The sequence below is a fragment of the Uloborus diversus genome, chromosome 1 (assembly GCF_026930045.1).
Source record: "Uloborus diversus isolate 005 chromosome 1, Udiv.v.3.1, whole genome shotgun sequence".
Taxonomy (NCBI): domain Eukaryota; kingdom Metazoa; phylum Arthropoda; class Arachnida; order Araneae; family Uloboridae; genus Uloborus; species Uloborus diversus.
In genome coordinates this window covers 126,380,637-126,402,978 of record NC_072731.1, presented here as the reverse complement: position 1 = coordinate 126,402,978, position 22,342 = coordinate 126,380,637, and the positions used below count along the sequence as shown (strand labels likewise).

Genomic DNA, 22,342 nt, shown 5'->3' with positions numbered 1-22,342 from the left:
ATGAAAAAGAGCAGAAGGGAAAAAGAAAAACAAATACAACATTGTTTTTTTTTTGTGTGCACTTGGATTTATTAAAGGAAAAAAAACAACAGCAAACTATTTAGATACTAGCAACATACTGAATAAACGGAGTATTTTTATAGGGGAGAAATCTTTTGAGAGCAAAAAAGTCTTAAAATGCTCAACAATAAAAATAGAAATTGTATTTAAAGCTATACTTTGATAATGTTACTTGCTGAAAGAAATCAATAAATAAATATTTCTAAATGAATAAAATTAGCCTCTAATCATAATTTTATTTAATTTCTTTGTATTGCAAGGAAAGTGCATTCAAATACAATAAAAACTGCCCCATAATTAAGCAAAAGAATAATCTATGCATAAGATGACAAAAGATTGTGCATTTTAGTACAGTAAAAATAGGGGTCGGACCCAAACATGTAAATTAAAAAAAAAGCTTAAACCAGTTGCAAATTGTTTATTACCCTCTCAATAAGAACAGGTAAAAAATCCCATCCCATTGTGCGTCGGGTTTCGGAATGGGGGGGGGGCATCTAAAAATTGCTTTTTTGGGTATTTTTCCGGATTTTTCAGAGTGCATTTCGAGTGGGAATATTATGTCATATTAAATTTAAAAGCATTAAATTCAAGTTTTTTACTCCCCAAGAGGGATGACACAACTCACAAATGCTGCAGAGCACCTCTCTCCCCGTAAGATGAAGCAGTACCCTCGAACCCCCCTCCATACATTTCAAGTGGAAAAATTATTTCAAGCAAAGTTAAAGTTAGAAATCAAGTGTATCTATTCTTAAAGAGCAATGGCGCACCTCCTCGCAAAGCTAAAGCCCCTCAAATAAATAATACCATAATGCCCCCCTCCTCCTTCTATTCCAAGTAGAAGTATTATTTGATGCAAATTTAAAATGCATTAAATCAGGTCTCACCTCACAAGAACAATGGCTCAACTCCCTAAACAAAATAATATACTTAAAGATCACCCCCCCCCCCCGTCTCTGGTGGCACGTTTGATTAAATGGTCAGAAAAATTATGCTGAACTTTTTATTTTCCCTTACACAATATTGCTTTTTTGCACTATTTAAAAGCAAAGTTTTTAGTATACGTAATATAGATACATGCAGGCTTCAAATACGTCATCAGATTGAGATTAACTCTCCGTCTGAACTGGAGTTTTCAAATGATTTCTTGTAAGATTGTAAGAAAAAGTCTTCGTTATCAAGATCTTTTTTGGTACCTAGATCTTCGCCAAAACCAACGTATTATTCCAACTATGTCTAGCACAGTTTTTGCATGTAGTTGAGCAATTCAGTCCACGTTCAGACTTTTCAACATTTACTATATCTAATGAATCCCTCAGAGTAAGTGCAAGATATGAGGTACAGAAAGTCTTCTAGAGTAGAAGGCTTGGCTTTTGTAATAGGACGCAGATGATGTTTCTGCCAGGGCTGTGGAGTCGGAGTCGGAGTCGGACTCGAAGAGTCGGAGTCGGATAGATTTTGGGGTAAAGGAGTCGGAGTCGGAGTTGTTCAAAAACATGCCGACTCCGACTCCGAGCTTCTTTTTTTCTATCCTTTTCACTGATTCTCCTTGCATTTTTTAAAAACTGATTACCAATTGATTCGATTACATGTATAAAAAGATAATAATGAGAAAATAACAGCCATTATGGCAATCAGCTAGCTTGAGTGCTTACCGAACTTTCTGTAGCCGTCCCCTAGTTTGCTTGCTTTTGAACTTAACTAATAGCAACTGTCAGCAAACGATTTTGTTGCCTAACATTTTCAAGTAATCACTTTCAAATAAAAATAGAAATATAGTGTTTTGTTCGATCTCGGTTATAAAATAGTAAAAGAAATGTAAAAAAATTAGTAAGTTGAGGCCCGTAGCTAAGGTTGAAACGTTTAAGGGTGATCGGCAAATTCAAAAAAGTTATGGCGCGAAAGCACGAATCCAAAAGATCCGATGAAATAATCAAATGTTTTTTTTTTCTTTATTAAGACTATTTCTATAAGCTTGGTTCTCACTAAAAAGTATGGAACAAAATAAGTGTAAATGATTTCTTGATTACAACACTCAATAATTGCAGTTAATCTTAAAATCTTCATATTAAGGTTAATTTTAAAGCAGCCAATAAAATTTAAATTAAAAATTTAGCGAAGAAGAAATATAGGTATAGTAAAAGCTATTCGTACAAATTTATATAACCCCGCATTTTGTGTAAAATTAGCTCCTGACGTATATGTGCCCTATTTTCGCTGAAATTTTATTGATGAAATATAATTTAAAATATATTCGCGAAAATTTTCAGAATTAAAATATTTCTATTTTTTTTATAAACTCTGAAATTAACTTTTGGTGTCATCTACCAGATGGGTGTCACCCGGAGCAACCACCCCCTCTCAAGAACTTGGATTTAGAAAAAAAGCATTTTTTCTCTCAAGTTACAGCTTTCAAAAATTGAAAGCACACGATTTGATCAATATCAATTTGTTAAACATTAAAGGGAGGCAAATTACAGATAATCCTTTTCAAATTTTTTAAAAGGGATTTTTAAGTTATCTCACTTTTTAACTCGTAACTATTGGAAAATTTGATTTTTAAATTGAATTTCTAACGTTGTATGCATCTTGGGTTTACAATAAAAAACAAAATGCGAAATTTTCATAAAAAGGAATTAATATTTAAATCTCTGTTTAGAGGTTTCAACCCTTCGCCTGAATAGAGAGAGGGAGTTGAAAAAATACAATTAACAAAAATAATAAAAGAAATCCGGAGTCGGAGTCGGAGTTGGAGTCGGAGTCGGGCATTTCAAAATTTAGGAGTCGGAGTCGGGGTCGGAGTCGGCCATTTTCCTTCAGACTCCGCAGCCCTGGTTTCTGCGGTGTTTTTCCTTCTTTGTACTCATCAAAAATGACAATAGCTTTCCCATATTTACAAGTAACATATATACTGCATTGCTGGCATATTTCCTTGAAGCTTGCAGATCATTACCGGAAAAAAAAACATGATGGAGAAGTATTTTCCATCTATGACATATATGACATCAGCTGTTTGTTTTGTGATGGTGGGTGGATCCTTTGCTTCAGGTAATAACACTTTAACAATGCAGGATTTCTTTCCTTATGAAACCATATTCATCGAATACTGATATAGGATCAGCGCATAACTCGTATTGGAAGTTTTTAGCAATTTGTTATTCCATTCTTACGGTACCCATTCGGTGCAAAAAGATGGTTTGGGTTTACACATCATTACAGAGAGTAACTACTTTCGTAACAAAAGCTAGACTTAACTGCATACTTCCTTTACAAAGAAACGCCACTACATTTTTTGCCTTCAATGTCCTTTTATGCCAATACCCCAAAGTTTAAGTCCTCATCACAATACGCCTTATTATCAGCGTCTGACGAGTATCAGCGAGCAATACTACTACCAACTTGGGTCAATGCACGTAGAGAGTGCAGAAAACTTATGGTGGCTGTGTGTAGAAATTGGATGGATTAGAAGCTGGTGGCTGGATTGTGATCTCCTAACTGAGAGGAAAAAAAGGTGTAAATATTTATCATTCTAGAGTTCTATTGCTCATTACTCTCAACAAGATTTGTTCTATCTTTGAATCACTTCAGGTTCTGGACCACCAAAATTTGTCACTGCGTTGGATCGTTGGGTAGCGTGATGATTTTTTTTTATAGCATAATGTACTCAAAAGTTTCAGACAGTGTTGCAAGTATATGTGCGCATATTTAGCATAATTCACATAACCGGCCGCGTAAAAGAGAGCCAGCTAGGTGTTTGGCAACGAGAACCCCGGCCGATTTAGAGGTTGCAGAATTGCAGCATTGCCCGTCTCACTTTCATTTTATCCACCCTTACGGTGATGGCAAAAGATTGTAGAAAAGTTGAAGTAGATAAATTAAGAAGGAGGGAAACTTCAGTCAATTTGGACTTATTTTCAGAGCTGCACAGTGATTTAGTTTTAAATATCACTCCAGCGTTCTAAGCAGTTAAATAACTCCTGTCACAACTAAATTGGTAACTGAGCTCGCTCAGATCATTTTAGGATGAGCGTTCTGACATTACTATATCATTTTCTGGCACTTTGCACTTCGGAAAAGTTTAAAATCAGTCAACATTCTTCGTGAACTTCATTGCAATCGTTTATTTCAGAATGCAAATTACAGACCCCCCCCCCTCCCTCCAAAGCTATGGCGGACCCCTCAAGTTTTACGGAGTACCCATCCAGAATAAAAGTCCTTAAAAAAGAAAGAAAAACCCTTTGAAAAAAACTGCCTTAAAAAGTCCAATGACGAAATCTGCGCCATAATATACCCCCCCCCCTGCCTGTGCACCCCAGTTAATTAGCATTTTTGTCTATGAGAGTTTATTATATTACTATTATAGAGTGTGGTTTCTGTAATTTTTGAGCATTTTTTTAAGTAATAGAAATAATTTTTTTTTAAAGAGGATTTTTTCGTCACCCCCCCTTCCCCAACCCCGACGCGAAAAATGTTGGGACTTTTTACCACTTCTTGCTGGTAGGGTAAGAAGTAATTTGCAACAGGTTTAAACTTTTCTTTTTTTTTTAGATGTTTGGGTTTGACCATTTTTTTTGGCCTAAGTTTACTGTACTATTTGTTTTGTGGCTAGCATTCCTTGAAAACGATATAGCCCAAAAACACGAAATTTGTTACTCTAGCACAGTTTTTACGACGTTGAGTACATTTTTACCTAATTTTTGATTACAAAATCAGAAAAAAAGTTATTTAATGCTTCAAGCAATTTCTAACACCCTTCTCCCCCCCCCCCAATAGATTACTAATAATTGCTGTGTCATTCCCTAGTGTATTGTCGTAAGTAGCGTAATTCAATTTTATTATAGTCTTAATTGTTAAAAACCTGTAAAAATGAAACTTTCTCCCAAGACCTCAGCTCATGTCAGAAATAAAATCACTTTGTTTTGATTTATACTATATGTCTATGCAAATTGTGTTTCAATTGCTTAAAATGTCCTTTTTTTTAGGTCACCACGGTTGTTTAATCCGCCTAAAGCAAAACGGAGAAAGGCGTATATAAATTATTTAAAAATAGCAAAGAAATAAAATAATGTACAGTTGGCTCTCTGTTTAACGACGCTCTATTTAACGACGGCTTTTCACGATCCCAAATGGTCCACTATAGTGTTAAAAGCATTCTATTTAAGGACGCTTTCTACTTAAGGACGTTTTTTTGTGGTCCCTTGAAAGTCGTTAAATAGAGAGCCGACTATATTATGTTTCTCAAAGTGGGCCACATTTTTACAGATCTCGGGCTTCCAATTTCCTTTTCTTGCTCTTTTTTTTAAAAAATAAAGTGTATTGTTAATTAATATTAGATGTATTATGTAAAGTGAAATAACAACCATAGCTTTAAAACCCTCACCGCAAAAGTTTTGATGGATAAACGTATGAAAGATGTCAAAGAAATTTATTCGTTGCAAGTATATTTAAAGCAATACACCCAAGCAATTGAAGTAACTTTATTGATATAAAACATCAGTGTTGCCAACGTTTCATTTCATAAAATTGACTAAAATGCTTCAGATGCTTCTGAATACACTTTAACTTATTTCTTTCACAAAGCGACTCTTACAAAAATCAAGCAAAGCTAGAGAGAACGCGATTTTATTATTATTATTTTATTTTAAAACGTCAGTATTTATTTTACAATGAAAGCGGATTATTAAATTGAATACGGAGACGGCCACAAAATTCGAGGCGCTCTTGTTAATCAGTTAAGCTGTTCACCCTCAGCACTTCTTAGAATATGCTGGCGGGCTAAGTTTAAGTGACGCGAGTTTACCAGTATTTACTTTCATCGCATTTTTTTTTTTTTAAATGTTAAGTAGAGTCAGTTAGGTAAAGGGAAAATGGGGTAAATAGAAACAAACTCCATTTCCGCACTAATTGTCTCTATTGGTGAGGGAATACTAGTTAATACATTAAAGATACTCTGAGATTTTCGCGTGTTTCCAAGTGCTGTGTAGTAGTCATCGTTGTTTTAAGGTGACACTGGGAAAAATCTCAGTTTAAAAAATTCAATGATCTTACATTTTCCACTCCTGCAGGTATTTTTATTTCTCATGTGGAAAACTACCAAGAAAAAAAAAGAATGTTTAATCACCTTCCCAGCTATTTTTGACGTATAACTAATGTGTTTTCCATTTACCATAACGATTCTGTATTTTGGGTTAAATGGAAGTAAGGAAGTTTTTCCATTCTTCCTTTTTTTTTTCTTTTTTTGAAAGATAAAGTTTCAATGTAAACGAAACTTTTGTTTATATTTTACATAAATTTAGAGCACCGTTTAATTTTTTTGCATGACTTTTCTTTTTAAATGGCTTTATATTATATTTGGAGAATCAGCAGTTACATGCAACCTACGGGCCACAGGCTGAGTATTGTTGGTGAAAAACTTCTTAATTACTATCTTAATTGACTGTGTTTAGTGCGATTATCTACCTACGACAACCTCATGCGGAAGTAAACGAGGAGTTTCCATTTACTCCTTACAGTGTTCAAAATACGTTAAAAATTTACCATAAGTATTGTAAAATGAAAAGTTTGTAGTAAAGAAAATTTTTACAGTAAACATTACCGGAAAAATAGTCAATTGCAGTGTCAATCGGTACTCTATGTGACTTATGAAGCGATGCTTATAACTCTCCAACTGAGCCGCAACTGGTATAGGGGTTAAATAACCGGTTTGCGAATAAAATGATTGTAGGTTCAGACTCCGTTGTAACTTGCAACACCACCCGCGGCGCAACTTGCCACATCACTATGGTCTTTTTCTATTGTATAACTTTACAGTAAAATTCTATTATACGCTAAAAACTTAGGAGAAAATGTTACAGTATAGTCACTGTAGTAAATTTAACGAAGCTGAGGTAAAAAGAAACACGATTTAATTCGCTAACAAAATCTACAAGTCAAATGTTTCATAACTCTTTACTCTTAGAGAATGTACCTTTGGACACAATGCACGCACCTCTATGTCTAACTTCATCCAAAAGAAAGGGAAGGATCATACGTTGAAACATTTTGAAACTCTATTTCCTTTCACCCCCACTTGACCCTACATTTTTACTCATATTACAAGTATCCTATTTATGATACTAACACTTTTCTCCTACTCCGTAGAGATAAAGAAAATTGAAATATTTCATCCCACTTGAAGACCATTCGCAATGAGAACTGTAATCAAGCATAACAGGAACACAAAAACTTTTGCCATAACGAAAAGAAAAAGCTAAATAGGAAGAGGAGATTCTTCTTGAATTGAAACCGGACCTTTAATTTCGCGCCGCGTTTCTTATCTGCCGCATGCCCAGACATTCCGAAAGTGATAGAGGATGATTCTTCTGACAGAATGCCCATTTTGATTATTATAGTGCTAAGAAACGGCTCGATTAGAAGGCAGAGGGCGAGCTAGTTAAGATAAGGTCGTGTAATTATTTTTGTCATGCCTGTTATCAGAAGAAAGCGAAAAAGGGGAAATAACTGTACTTTCATCATGCTTTTGCTTCCTGTAGAACCTCATTTACAAAACTCTTTAAATAAAAGTTTTTTTTATTAGAACAATTAGCTCGTCTTCTCATACGGAAAGAAATTTAAGAAAATAATTTGTATATAAATTTATTTGTGGCTAGATGTCTCAGTAGTTAAAAGTAGTTGCAACTGTAATTGTTGAAGGAGAGATTGAATCGAACTCAAAATTTAAACTTGATAATAGCAATGAAATATCAGAGCTAGGTGAAAAAGAATTTTTTTTTCAGTATATTATTATTTATGATCAAAACTGTAATTTGAAAAAACTTTTAAGAAATAAAAGTACCGTGTTAAATTTCAAATCTAATTACTCATACGTAAGCTTTGATTATCAAATTTTCAAAATTAAAAAAAAAGATGATAATATCTATTTTTAAATATTACGCTAACTGATTGGCAAATTAAGTTAAAAAAAACTGCTTATAGAAATTGATTACTTTATTGACTGAAGATTAAGCTGTTGAGATTTAATTTCCTGCTTTCTGACGCATTTCTGATGCCTTTTCAATACGAGATTTCCTATACATTTATTCTTGAAAGTGAAAAAATGCTACAAACTTGTGAAAATTAATGGAATTAAGCCATTTTTTCTTTACAAAATCACATTTATTTACATCACTTAATTATAAATCAAAATCACCACTTAGTATACCACCTCCTCCCTCCATTTCTGTCAAGCACCATTTTCACTCTACTGTTCATAAAGTCAACCAGAGTTTTGCACTTTTCTTTGATTTTTGATCTCTCTACCATGTTTTTAGCAAAGCACAAATCATTTTTTCTTTTGTTGCGCAATCAGATTTTCACTCAATGTCACAATCGCCTTCCTCTTCCGTGGAGAAATATCAATGGCTAACAAAAAGATAAAAAGTGACCGTATTGAGACAAAACAGCAAAATATGTAGAAATTTATAACACTTAAACTATACACAATATTTATGACAAAAAACGTGAGGTTAAAGCGCCTAATCAACTGGTAGGTTAAACAACTGTTATAAACAAAGATTGAACAACCTAAAAAATTTGAAAAATAAAAATTCCCAACTTGTTTTCATTCATTCGCACATGGGTGTAATAACAACGCCCAATTTAAGAATATACATTGATTTCATTTGGGCTACTCAATGTTGCAACTCAGCCGGACATTGAAGACATTCTAATTATTTATTGGAATGCATCCAAATAAGAAACGAAAATTATAACAGAGAGATAACTTCTATAAAAAGTGGGACAGCTTAGATTAACCTGAAACGTATTTTATAATGCTGACCCTTAGCGAAGACGTAAACACAGTTACGATAAAGTAACAGTACCTGCATGCATCCGTAGAAGCAACACTTTTTTACTTTTCATACATCAAAAAAGCATCATTTTTCATAATGGGATAAAATGATAAATGGTTAGTGCTCTTTTAGAACCGAGATAAGTTAAAAATGACCGATCTTTCATTTTTTAGTCCGAATTCTATTCAAGGCTCTGTACTTTGTATTCTGATTTATTACTTTGTAATACGATTTAATACTTAGTACCTTATTCTCATTCTCACTACAGGATTCCAAACTGCCGACAAACAGACGTGGTATGAACAGTTTAGGGTCCCCTGCGGATTTATTTATTAGAATAAAGAAATTTAGTACATTTTATTATGATAACATAATAATAATTAAAAAATACAAAACATACTTGAAGGGTTTCATTGCATACATTAGTTTACTATTACACATAATGGGACAGGTACACTTAGCCTGAATGGCGAAAGTCTTATTCATCGTATTTTACATGCAGGGTGTCCCAAAACGACCGCATAAACTCTGCACAGCTAGATTCCTCGTTGGGAGTACATAAAACTGTCCAAAGAAGCGTTTTTGTACGATCCATATTTTACGAGAAGAATACGAAAAACAAAGTATGATGTCACTGCCGGTGCGAGCAAATAACACTTTATTGAACGTATCAGCAGCAGTATATGTACATTGCGCATAACAACAAATACGTGTAATGACGTTTTAAACATTATCATCTGGAAGGATATGCAAATACTGTTGCTGATATGTTCAATAAAGTGTTTTTTCCTTGCACCGGCAGTGACGTCATATTTCGTTTTTCGTATTTTTCTCGTAAACAATGGAACGTACAGGAACGCTTCTTTGGGCAGTTTTTATGTTCTCTCAACAGAAGTTATGCGATCGTTTTGGGACACTATGTATATTATACTAATGAGCTGTTATATGTTAAAAAAAGAAAAAAAATGAGCATGGGAAAACTGAAGAAGATGCCCTCGATATAATTAAAAGTTTTAAAACATAAACGTACACACACATACACGAGCTCTCAATTTTGTCGAATATACTTTCATACTCATTTTTTGGGCTTTCTCGAATGGTATTTGAAGCACATTTCACTGTCTTAAGTACTGGAATTCCTTTGTTGCAATGACAACTAAGCGGTTGCAGTTGGATCGAAATTGAAAGCTCTATATCCAAAGGACTTGTAAACAGTTTAGCGTCTAATAGAAGCTATAATTTTAAATTTTTCAGTGGGTAGTACTTGGGTTTTATTTGAAGAATGAGAGTACTACTTAATTCGTCTAGAATACAAACGAAATGAGGCAACATTTCTAGAAAGTACAGAATCCCGTCATGTCTCCTATCCCATCTATGCCCTGTTTAATAAGAAGTGATAGAGAAAATAAACATAAAAGCTTGCTGTTTCATCTGTAACACTTGCCATGTTTACCGTTTCTTGCTGAATGGGTGAATGTTTGAATTAAACTACGCTGCGGTTAGTTGACGGACTGCTTTGATTCTTAATTTTTAATCAAGCTTCATTTTTGTTATTTTATAAAGCTTTCATCGAAGGTTCTTTACAAATAGGCACGTGCGTAACGTGAGCATTGCTCACAACCTGCCTTCAAACTAAAACTATAAGCTGTTACACAGGCTTCATCGAAGGGTTCTTTACAAATAGGCACGTGCGTAACGTGAGCATTGCTCACAACCTGCCTTCAAACCAAAACTATAAGCAGTTACACAGGCGTTTACTCCGGGAAACATTAACGTTACAATCTATTTTTCTCCTAGCGAGGGAAACAAGTGGAGAGCAAGACGTCGCGTCATTGCCAATACGTTTCATTTCAAGATCTTGGAGAGTTTTGTGGGCGTATTTGATGACCAGTCTCGCTACATGGTCAAGAAACTGACAGCGGCACGAAAAGACAACCCTGTTGTGAACGTCATTCCCTATATCACCATGTGCACTTTGGATACCATTTGTCGTAAGTGCTGCTTTAAAATTGTCTCATCAACTCTTTCTACCTTTGCGATTGTGATTGCAGTGACTTTAAATTTTACCAGTGTGACTGTAAATAATAAGTTCATTAATCAAATTTCTACAGATATCAAATTGATTGACACAAAAATTTCTGCTTCAAAGTACATTTTGTATTTCAGAGCCAGACTAACGTAAATCCAAAAATTGCGATTTTCCGTTTATTGGTGATGTATATGTAGAATCCTATTCCCCATCGAGCCATGTGAACGTAATTCTAAAAATAAAATCCTCTTTAATTATATAACGAATGTTAAAAAACCACGCGTCCCATCCTTTGCATGCCCCCAGACAAAAGTTTTCCCATGTCCTGTAAAGTAGTGATTATGTGGCTTACGTAAGTCTGACTCTGAGGTAGAGCATTTATTGCGGTATTAGAGAAAATGTAAGTAAACATTGTCTAAATTTTTGCTTGTTTCCTTTAGGTTAAAGGTAAAATACGGTGAAGGAGTACATTTTTACTTGAAAAATGAAATTCATGTCCAAAAGCTGCAGCGATGATTTAGGGCATCAATGCAAATAGTATTACACGAATTTTTATTCTGCATAAAACTTTGAAAACTCAATACCTTTAGAAAGAAAAATCATGTAAAATAATATGGCAGTATTTAACATTTTTATCTCACCGACCTAAGGATATATCCTCTTCTTATTGAAAAATACTTCCTTTGGTAGTGCTTTCACAATTACAGAAATAGGTTAAACAAAATATGTAATATTTCATGCATTGCATTATTATTATAATTATGTAAACAGGAATATTTCTTTAAAAAAGAGAACTCCCTAGATCTTGCTTGTGATTAATTCACCAGTATCTGGAATTTTTATTTTAAGGCCTTAAATCTCTTATAAAAGTATCTAATATTATTTTTATTATTTTTAGTGTTTATTAGATTACTCAAAAAACAAATCACCTGTTGAAATTAAAATTCAATAAAAGAAATAATACGTTGGTGAAATTTTATTAGTCCCTAGTCCCCGTCAGATATTTTCTCAATTTTACAATATATTAACAATATGAGAAAACGATACTATAGTTAGAGCAAACCTAACCTGTCAGCGTCATAATGGAACGATTAGGATCTGCGTAGACTCCGCAATGCTGCCAGGTTTGGTTTGTCCCTATTATAGAGATAAATGCATTAATTTTGTAATTAAGAATTACAATTTGCGAAAATACAGTAATTATGATCAATATTCTTCAAATAGTTTGCGAATTTGTTTAATTTTGCCTTTTGTATACTTCATTGGTTTTGTTTACTAATTATCCAGGAGAATCAATGTAAGAAGTATAACAAATAATGCTGAATGCTATAAAAACAACTTCTAGGGAATAAAAAAATCATTTCTTTTAAAGTATAACGAGATTTAATTCCTAAAGAAGTTTCTTTGATTAGTTTGAAAATACATAGTTTCCTCTTTAAATGCCGTGCGCGAATTTATTAATTGCAATTACTGTACTAGATTTTTTTTTCAAGGTATTTTAGTTCAGTGAAGACAACTGTAGAAACTGATTAAAAACAAAAATACAAATAAGGTAAAGAAATAAAATAATTGTTGATGTGTCAGGCGGAAACTATTATTTTGTCCTTGCAGTTACTGTCAACTGTTTCTCACCAAAATTTAGAATGTAATTTATTTTTCAAAAAATTGTTGTTCAACGTTTCTGTTTGAAATTTTTTATGTTACCCTTTGTGCATTATTGGTAAACAGGAGAAAATTTTAAAAATTGCTTCTGATTTTAAACACATTTTAAAGTAAGGAGAAATAAACTATGTTTCGCTGCCATTCGTTTTGTGTGAATCCGAAACTTTCAGTAATATATTTCAAAAGTTTTTACCACTACCATTAAAAAAATGACATCGTTCGTGAGATTTAGAGTTATGTGTATTTTTTGACACTAACAAGATTTTAAATTTTGGGAAAAACATCCATATCCTTTTTAAGCATGGACTAAGTTGGAGAAGGAATTAAAGTCTTAATAATTATGTTTTCAAAAGCACGTGGTTCTTTACTTAACCTCTTAATTCCAAGGGTGTAAATATGTAATTCCAAGGGGCTCTTAATGTGTAAAATCCATACTTTTGAGAGAGTTAGTTATTTTTAGTTTGTAAATTTTGTGCGTTACTAGTAGAATGTTTTTTTTTTTTTTTTTTTGGTTCAACAAAAAGGTACTGTTTTTGTTTATTGTAGAATTTTAAGCTTGACGTTGAATATATAAGATACAACTTGCATTATTTAAGTGTGAATTATCACAACGCTTTTTAATTTAGTGAATCATTTAAATTCTTTAGGCTGCTTCAGAGTCTCCCAGAATTATTTTTATCACCAAAAGAGTCACTTCTGAGCATTTTAATTTATAAAACCTGCAGTAATATGCAGCGCTCTGTTTATAAATTAACCTAACTATTTTTGTTTTGTTTTAGAGACTGCTATGGGAATCAGTATTCATGCTCAAGACAACCACGACTCCGTCTACGTTAAGCGTATGCACAAGTAAATGAACGACTCTTTCTTTTTAACACATTTTGCTTTTCAGAGAGTTGAATGCATGATAGAGTACCAGAGAAACCATAGCTTTTGCAATAAGCATACAGCAAAAAAGAAAAAAGACAGAAAGAAACGAAGGTTGTAAATAAAAGAAGAAACGTAAGAAAACTCAAAAAATGATGGTTTCGTCTGGGGGTTGGAACAAAATTATTTACTTGTGCTATCGAGAAACTTTTTGGTCCAAGCTAGGATACTATTGAAATGCTTTCTCCAAATAAACTAGCGATATTTTTGGTTTATTAGAATAACTGGAATAGAGTTCGAACACCTGTTCCAAGTTAGCCTGAGTTTTGAACTGAGCTTGAAAGAAATTTGAGTACTTTTTCCAACTAAACAAGCGAGAAGATTTTTTCTCCCCGAAAACAGCTTTGCAAAGAGAGGCAATTTCATGCCACATCAACGAACAAAGAATCGAATATGAATTACATCACGTTAGTATTTGACTCTTTCTTAGAATATAGCATTGACAAAGTTAATAAATAGTTCTTCAGTGTTCAAATTTAAATGTCATTTTGCTTATTACAAACATTGAGTGAAAGGGACAAAAGAATATCATATTATTTTTTCAAGCGTAAATGAGCATAGCTTTTAAAACAAATGGTGCTGTGTGGACGATAATTTCATCGCTCAGATTAAATACTCTTTTCAGTACTTCTAATGTAGCACAGGAGCGCGAACCTGGAGATTGGGAATTTTGTTGATGCTGCTATAGAAAGTGATATACATTAGATTTCCTTTTTTTTCCTTTTGAGATGACCAATGTTTAAAAATTTTCTCAAATTAGCCGTCGTCAAAACATAATTTAAATTTATTCAGTAAGTTACCGCTCTTTGCTATAGCCCTATGGCTACAGGGCAGTAACTTACTGAATATACCTGCCTTGCCTTCAATATTCGAGTTGAACCGAACCATTGCTTCGGTCACTCGTCTGGTCAGTGCTAATTCTGTATTAGCTACCAGTTTGTTTGGCCCTCTTGGCTTCCTTAGAGGTTTTCCACCTCCAGCTCAGTCACTCCTATGCCGGGCTGATGAGTGCTAATAAGTACGAAACTGCAGTCCTCGGCTGGAATTGACTGAGTTGGCGGTGTGCTTCATGTATAATTTAAATTTGTTTATAAAAATTCGCACGAAATAGGTGTATTGCTATTGATTTGATTCGGTATCGTTCATCGTCTTGTTATTGTTTCAGGGCTTGCGAAGCATTTGCAGCACGCATATTAAGGCCTTGGTTGTGGCCAGACTGGGTTTTTTATAACACTAGGAGAGGGAAGGAATTCAAGGAGAACTCAGCAGCAATGGACAAATTCACCAGACAAGTAAGTTCATAAACTACAGAATCCTATCCTTGGCTCATAAAATGTCTTATTTAAATAAAGGAAAGAAATGAAAAAAAAAAAAAAAAAAACATGTAACTTTGAAAAATTAGCTTAGAATTATTCTTCAGGTAAAATGTGTAAATAAAGGTACAGACTTTAAGATAAAGTAGGGAAATTTGGAGAGATAGAATTTTCTAAGGAACCCATATCCAAAAACATATGAAAGGAAAGTGGTCGCCTTGAAACAGCTACTCAATGAACTCAAGTATGTACATTGGAAAACATTTATTGGACACATAAAGGACAATCTGAAAGAGTACGTTGCCTATCGTCACCATAAATGTTCGACTTCTGCATAAAGAGGCACAAATGAAAAAGGAAGTTCCCCCTCTATTCTGTATGTTGGATTTAGGTGGCCAATTTCTTTAATTTGATTCCCATTCCATTAAGTGTTATTTATTTCCCCTTACTCTATGTGCAGACATTTATGAGGCGTTACGTATATTTTCATCACATTAAAAGAAATTTAAAGAAAATATCTAAAAACTTGAATGTCAGTAATGATTTTCTTAAGTCGGAATTTTTTTTTTATTGTTCTAAATAATCGCTTTAAAAACGAACCTTTCCAGAACATTTAACAGTACTTGCTTAATATATAGATATTATGGATAAAAAAAAATATAACTTTCATCTTCATACACGATATCGTAGTACAGTGAAACAAGAATTTTTTTTCATTTTTATATAGCTTGTATCATGCATAAAGTATACAAATTTCAGCTTGGAATTTTCTCTTTTGATTTTTTTAAGGGATTAATAATTTTTTCTTGATCCTGCAAATTTTTTTGCTCAGGTCATTCTAAACAGAAAAGCTGAGATGACAGAAAAACTAAAATCTGAGAAGAATCATTCAAAGTCCGAGAATGTGCTCGCACCCGAAGGTGAAGACGAGAAGCGAAAGGCATTCCTCGATTTACTGCTTGACATGCATCTCAGTGATCCTGAAAGTTTTACTGAATATGACATCCAAGAGGAAGTAGACTCCTTTATGTTTGCGGTAAGATTTATTGAATATTTAAAAAAATTTTTGGTGTATTTTGACAAAATTGAGAGATAGAAAACGCTGTTACGTCATTAAAAACGGAAGGCTCTCTAGTCAAATTTTAAGAAAACGCGTAGCATAGTGGAGCGAAAACGTCAAAAGAGCGATTAGAAATGTTTTGTAAACTTTTCTCGTTTTTTTGTTTACACAGGCATGTATTTAGCGAGTTTTTCCGATTTGTTTAGGCTCAATGTCCAAAATTCACAGGTTTACGCAGCTAAATTCCTTTTAGGGTCTTCGTACATATCATTATGACAAATTAACATTAATTTCAAAGAGTACATAAGAGTAAATGTTTTTGTAGAGTGTTTTGAAATAAATAACCTTGAATTCCCTAGTTTTCGGTGCTGATCAAAACCTATTTAGCTTGAATATTCGATTACTTATTTTCTTCGTTCTATTACTATAGTTGACACGAGATAAATTAAATATACCCGCCTATAATAAGAAAAAAAAATATAGGCTGCTTAAAAGCAATTTTTTGAAATTCCCACACCTCATGGTTCTTCACTGCATAATGGCTCCCTTTAGCTTTGTAGTGGACGAAGGGCTCTAAAATTGCAGTTATGACTGATAAGAGGTAGGCCTTTGCAAATGTATTAAGCCTCGATTGGTTGTATGTAGGGGAAAAAACATTTTAAGGAGCTTTTTGTCATTTTCGCCCCTCTGCACGCCGTTTTGTATAAACGACTCGAAGGCTGTCGGAGGCTTTATAAAGGAAAAGAGGCGGAGAAAATCATTTCCACAGCCCTGCTTTTAACAACATTTCACTCAAACAATCTTTCAAAGCCTCCTGGTTAGGATTTGCACATTCTCTAAATCATAGATTCATTCAAAAATGCAGCTTTTATTGCTTATTTCGCATTTTAGTTTAATTAATGCAAGACTAACTCTCTTAAGATCGTGCGATTATGTTCTGCAACCTCAAGCTCCATAGCGGAACATTTAAATTTCACTGAATGATATTTTGAGTCACATTTAAGAGAACATATGAAATCAAATCAATGTGTGTGTCAAAACCATAACTCGCCGTCTGTTGTTCTTTAATAATAAAATATTGTATAAAACCTACCTTTCTTTTAATAATCAAGGAACAAAAACAATAAAAATAGCTAACTCTAAAAGGAAAAAAAATAATGTTTTTGTAGCATCTTCTAATGACTAACTTTTAGAAATGAGGCACGAAAGTGATCTTTTAAAAAACATAACTTTGTAGCTGTTTTTTTTTTTTTTTTTTTTTTTTTTTTTTTTCATTTTTTGACATTTTAAAAATTCTGTAACGAGTCATCCAAACTAATTTACGTTTGACTGACTCTATGCAAACATTTCTTTATCTAATGTAGTATTACATTGCAATCAAATGTTGATCGATCCGTTTTCAGTGTAATAAAATGCATCATTAATAGCTGTTTTATTATATTCGTGTATGAAGGGGCACGACACCACCGCCGTCGGTACTGGATGGACTCTGTATCTTCTCGGCCTCCACCCCGAAGTTCAAGCGAGAGTGGTCGAAGAAATAGATTCCGTCTACGGGGACGATTACAGCAAGCCGGTCACTGAAGAATGCCTCAAACAGCTGAAATACCTGGACTGCGTGATAAAAGTGAGCTAGCTAAAATATGTCTCTGAGAAGTATTTTACCTTTAAGTTATTTGTTAATTTATATGTTGTTTTACATTACAAAATTAGCTTGCCCTTAGGGGTTACCTTTTTGAGTAAACAACAGGGGTCAAGTGAAGGACAGATGATGACTAACGATTATTGGGCATATCATAAGCAATGAATGCATGATGAATATGAATTAACATCTGCTCGAAGTAATTAAAACATTTGTACTATGCGTTGTAACATGTTTGTAAAAATTCATAACACAAATTTTACTCGAAAACTATTTCTTCTACATATTTTTGTTTTCTATTTTTTTTCACATTCAAAAGTACTTGTTAATTTATAAACCTTGCATCATTTGAAAACTTGTACATTCAATTATTTTCCAACAAAAACATATTTTATACCATATCTGATTTGCCTTATAGTCCACGGTTGTATCGTTGAGTAGGTGTTAAACCCTATCTGTTGATTTAACAACTTGTCGTCGAAAGCTGAACTGTACTTCACCCTAATATTCCTTCAACTCAAGAAATAGGTGGTAAAAGTGGTGTCAAAGGTATAGGATGTACAAGGTGTTTCGGTTAACTATTTCAGAACTTTTAAGAGGTATAAGGTACATCGTGATGACTCGAAATCAAACAGCAATGTAGGGTCGGAAATAATTTCCCGACCCTAGAAATGTATGCTATGCCAGGAGTATTCCAGGCTGTTCGAGTTCCATGCGCGGAAGATGTGAGGTGTGCATTGTAGCCGGTGGAAGAAACTTCGAACACTTACTTTGTCACATGAATCTTTTGCTGTTTTTCATGCATTACTAAAAAGATTTTTCACTTACGGTCTCTTTTTTCACGCTTATTTCCAACTCCGCATTGCTATATGATTTCAAGTCCTCACAATGTACCCTATCCCTCTTAAAAATGGGGTTGTTTCCTTCACTCAGAAATACTACTTTTAGTCACGGAAATTGATTGAAGGAGTAAAAAAAAAATAACATGGACCCAGAAAATACTTTCATTTTCCCAACAGTTACTTTTTAATTAATTTTTTAAAATGTCCGATTTTGAAAACAAGGCGTGGTCTTTATGACGTCACAAATCATGTCCTTTGGCGCATTTTTCACTGCGTTTCCACGTTATGATAATCAAGCAGCGAATTAAAATTGCGCTCTACGTTCGCTATCAACCGTATCGTTGCCAATACACGTGAGTAAAGATGCGAATTAAATATTTTGAGCTGTGAATGGCAACACTGAATGGCATTTCATCATTTGTGATGTCACACGACAGAAGCGTAAACAATAAAAGCGCAACGATTTAAGTAATTTTTTAAAGATATTAAATTCAAACAAATTATTCAAAAAATTGGTCAGATCCTATGTTTTTATGCATGCTCTTTCAGAAGAAAATACTTTTAAAATTTTGGAAACGACCCCATTCTGAAGCACTTAACTGAAACACCCTATATGATAACGCTGCACTGACAAATTTATTACCTCCTACTTCTGTCTGTGACGTGAATTTCAGTATAAGATCTCTGTACCTCTTACAGAAGCAATGGTCGCAAAATGCTTCCTTTTTACAGGCGATGGTTTTCAATCAGTTAAACGTAAATAGCGTTCAAAACCTAAACAACAACTTAAACTTCACACTTAATGGTGTGACGTTCAGAAGTCTGATTGCATATATCTACCAAACCAAGGGTGTCCAAGCGAAGAATTCGCAAGTTTGTTAAGGAGTGCGGAAAACTGTAAACACAACAATGTTACCAACATCCCGCACGTCATGTTTCTCTCCGTCCGTAGCGTTTTATAAACATTACTTGTAGAATTTTCCTTGAGCATTCACTACAATCAAAATATATGTTGCGTTACTAGATGGAATCAAATCAGAGCATCTGTTCACCATTTTTGGGCCACACTATAGAACCTCTTGTGTTTATAAATTCGTCCTCGATGTTTTAACTAAAAAACGTAACTCCCACTCATCTTTTTTATTATTTTTTCTTCTGGGTATTTGCTTCGCCATCTGTTAATTCGTCAACAGCATTTAATATATATATTTTTAGTAGAAAAAAATTTTCAGTGTTCATTTACAAAATTTAAAATGGCCCCAACTTTATTTGTAGCAAACTTTTTTTTTTCTTTTAGGAAGCTCAAAGGCTTTTCCCACCAGCGCCATACATCGGCAGGGAATTACAAGAAGACGTTGAAGTTGGTACGTAGATGCTTTGACTACAACTTTAGTAACGAACCATCTTTAACATATTTGCTAAGAAAAATGTGAACAAAAGGCAATAAAGACACAAAATACGCCTGATTTTCAAGTCAAAACATAAACTTAAGAGGAGAAAAAAATAATGAATTCAATAATAATGAATAAACCATTAAAATAGTAAAATATTTAAAAGAAGGTTCTTGAAATGACATTTTTTTTTATATTGCATGCTAATTTATATTCTGAAGTAAATTAGACATTTTTATTTTTTACTCAAAATTTGTAACATATATTAATGAGTAAGGTCTTGATTGTCACGATATTTTAAAAAAGAAATCTTTTTAATAGTTTTTCTTCTCATTTGGGAATAAACGACTTATTATTTTAGCATTACCTGCTTTGGCATTATATTTCGCAATTCATTGAGAGTTATAAAAAAGAAAAGTTGCCAAAACTTATTTTTTCTTATATTTCTATTGCTCATTTATTTCTTTTTCACTAGCAGTGCTTTTGTTTTTCATGTTGTTGTTTGCTTTTGTTAACAGAAAAAAATATATTAATTAGCTAATGTTTTTTTTCTCATCTGTTTCATGGAATTTCATATTGGCTTTTTTAATGCACAACCGTGTCATTCACTATTAGGTTTGAATTTCACAAGTGCCCTCTTATAAAACTTTACTAGCAAGAGTACACTGAAATAACGCCTAATGAATGAGTGAAGGTTTTCATATGTTTTTACTTATAAATATCAGAGTTTTCTTTTAAACCAAGATCCCTGTCTTACAATATGTATGTCGTGGTTAAAATGGGAATGGTGTAAGTCATTCTAACATAGTTTTGTGTAAATGAAGGTTTTGAGAAAAAAAGAGTCTTTAAAATAAATAAATAAATCAATAAAAGTCTCCGTAAATTTAAATTGAAGAACATGCTTTGGATTTAATGACACTCACTTTTTTTTTTTTTCAATTATGGATCAACTGGAATCAAACGTTACATCTAACTTGTTTTAAAGTAACTTTAAATGATGACTTACACTATCGTTTTAAACAATGACTTACACTACTGTTTTGCTATTTACTAAAAGTCAAGTGCATGCAAGGCTGGCTATAAATTAAAAGATTACTGAAAATAAGGATTTCTGCAACTCTAATACGAACTGACTTATACTACTGTCATTCTCACCTGCACAGTAGATTAGGTTCATGGACTACATTTTTGTGCTCCTAGTATATATTGTAGTTTTATTTTGTGCAATTGGTTCACTTAATAGAAGAGATTAAGATAAACCTAAAATCATGAGCTTTTTAAAACACTATGTGCTAAAAAATTACCATTTCATTCTTCAACACGTCTAATGCGAGACGAAAAGTTCAGAACTTTAGTGACATTCGAGTTTGATAACGATAATCGTCAGACTGCTGGGTGTTTCAAAAATGACAATCCATTTCCATGAGAACACTGAAGCATTGATTTCTTTTACAAGTATTTGAAGAAATGATCTCCTTAGAAGAAAGAATAACCCTTGTTTCTGGAAAGTGGGTGGTAAAATACATGACTAGTTGCTTCCGCTATACCGCAAAAATGTGAAAAACAGCTATCACTCTGATGAAGCTACTTGATCTAATGCCTCTTGACTTCGCTTGGGATTAATTTAAATCTTTTGTTTTTATTGCTGAGGTCACAAATCCTCGTCATCCGTGTTCAAGAATTCTGTAAGCAATCAGCAGTAAGCAGTGGTGACCAGGGCCTGATTAACCTCTGAAGTGGAGGAAAGCTCCGTCTCATTTCAGGACCCCCCAAATTTTGTTTAGGGAAATTTTTCTAAACATTTAACAAACATTTAAATAAAACTCACGGATGCTACAAGCATTATTTTTTAAAGTAAGATTACTTAGTAAGAATGCAAAATTCAAATTACTGTTTATCCCCTCTCCTACTCGACATATAGAATTCTTGTACATGACATACGTTTGCGCATTGTATTTCTCAACAATGAAGGGTGGTTAGTTGTTGTAACAGATATAGCTTGTCACAAAATTGTTAAAAAAGTGCATTGTAATACAGTTGGGATAAATTTGATTGAACCAGTTCTAATGCTTTCAATCTCTTAGAAAATTGAATCTGGAATTTTTTAAAGCAGTTTTTCAGTAATTTTCGGTCTTTCTGAAAATTTTGCCTTTCGGGTAAACAGGCCCAGGTGGTGTCCAGTTTCTTTTTTTTTGTAACCAGAGGGTCACTCCTCATTTGAAGAAGTCTCTCGCAAGCCAGAACGCATAAAAATTTAACTATATTTGATTCATTTTCCTAAAATGCATAGGCAAGCACGAAAAAAGGAAGGAAAAGTTCAAACCAAAAATTCTTATCATCCAGTTTTCCGCAAGTATTCTTGATACTGAATGAAGATGATTCGTCGTTTTGAAAGTTTCCAGATCATAATCCATAAAATTGAACAGAATAACAAACCGCAAGGATCAGCTACGCGGATCACATGAGGCCCGTGGTCGTAAGTTCGGCACAACTTTTCTAAAAGATATATTCCACTCCATGGTGGAACGTTCATCTCTCTGCGTTGAGATGTAGGGTTAAGGTAAAGAACTTCAATCAATTCCTACGAG

General features: G+C 33.5%; 1 protein-coding gene across 1 annotated transcript in view; it reads left to right on the top strand.

Annotated features, from left to right (window-relative positions):
• LOC129234844 (cytochrome P450 4C1-like) overlaps positions 1-22,342 on the top strand; it is a 78,229-nt gene that overhangs the window by 39,577 nt on the left and 16,310 nt on the right. The window contains exons 5-10 of the mRNA XM_054868748.1: positions 10,686-10,879; positions 13,359-13,428; positions 14,672-14,798; positions 15,652-15,855; positions 17,333-17,506; positions 19,661-19,727. Coding sequence (XP_054724723.1) covers positions 10,686-10,879; positions 13,359-13,428; positions 14,672-14,798; positions 15,652-15,855; positions 17,333-17,506; positions 19,661-19,727 — 836 coding nt within the window. The remainder of the gene's footprint in view (positions 1-10,685; positions 10,880-13,358; positions 13,429-14,671; positions 14,799-15,651; positions 15,856-17,332; positions 17,507-19,660; positions 19,728-22,342) is intronic.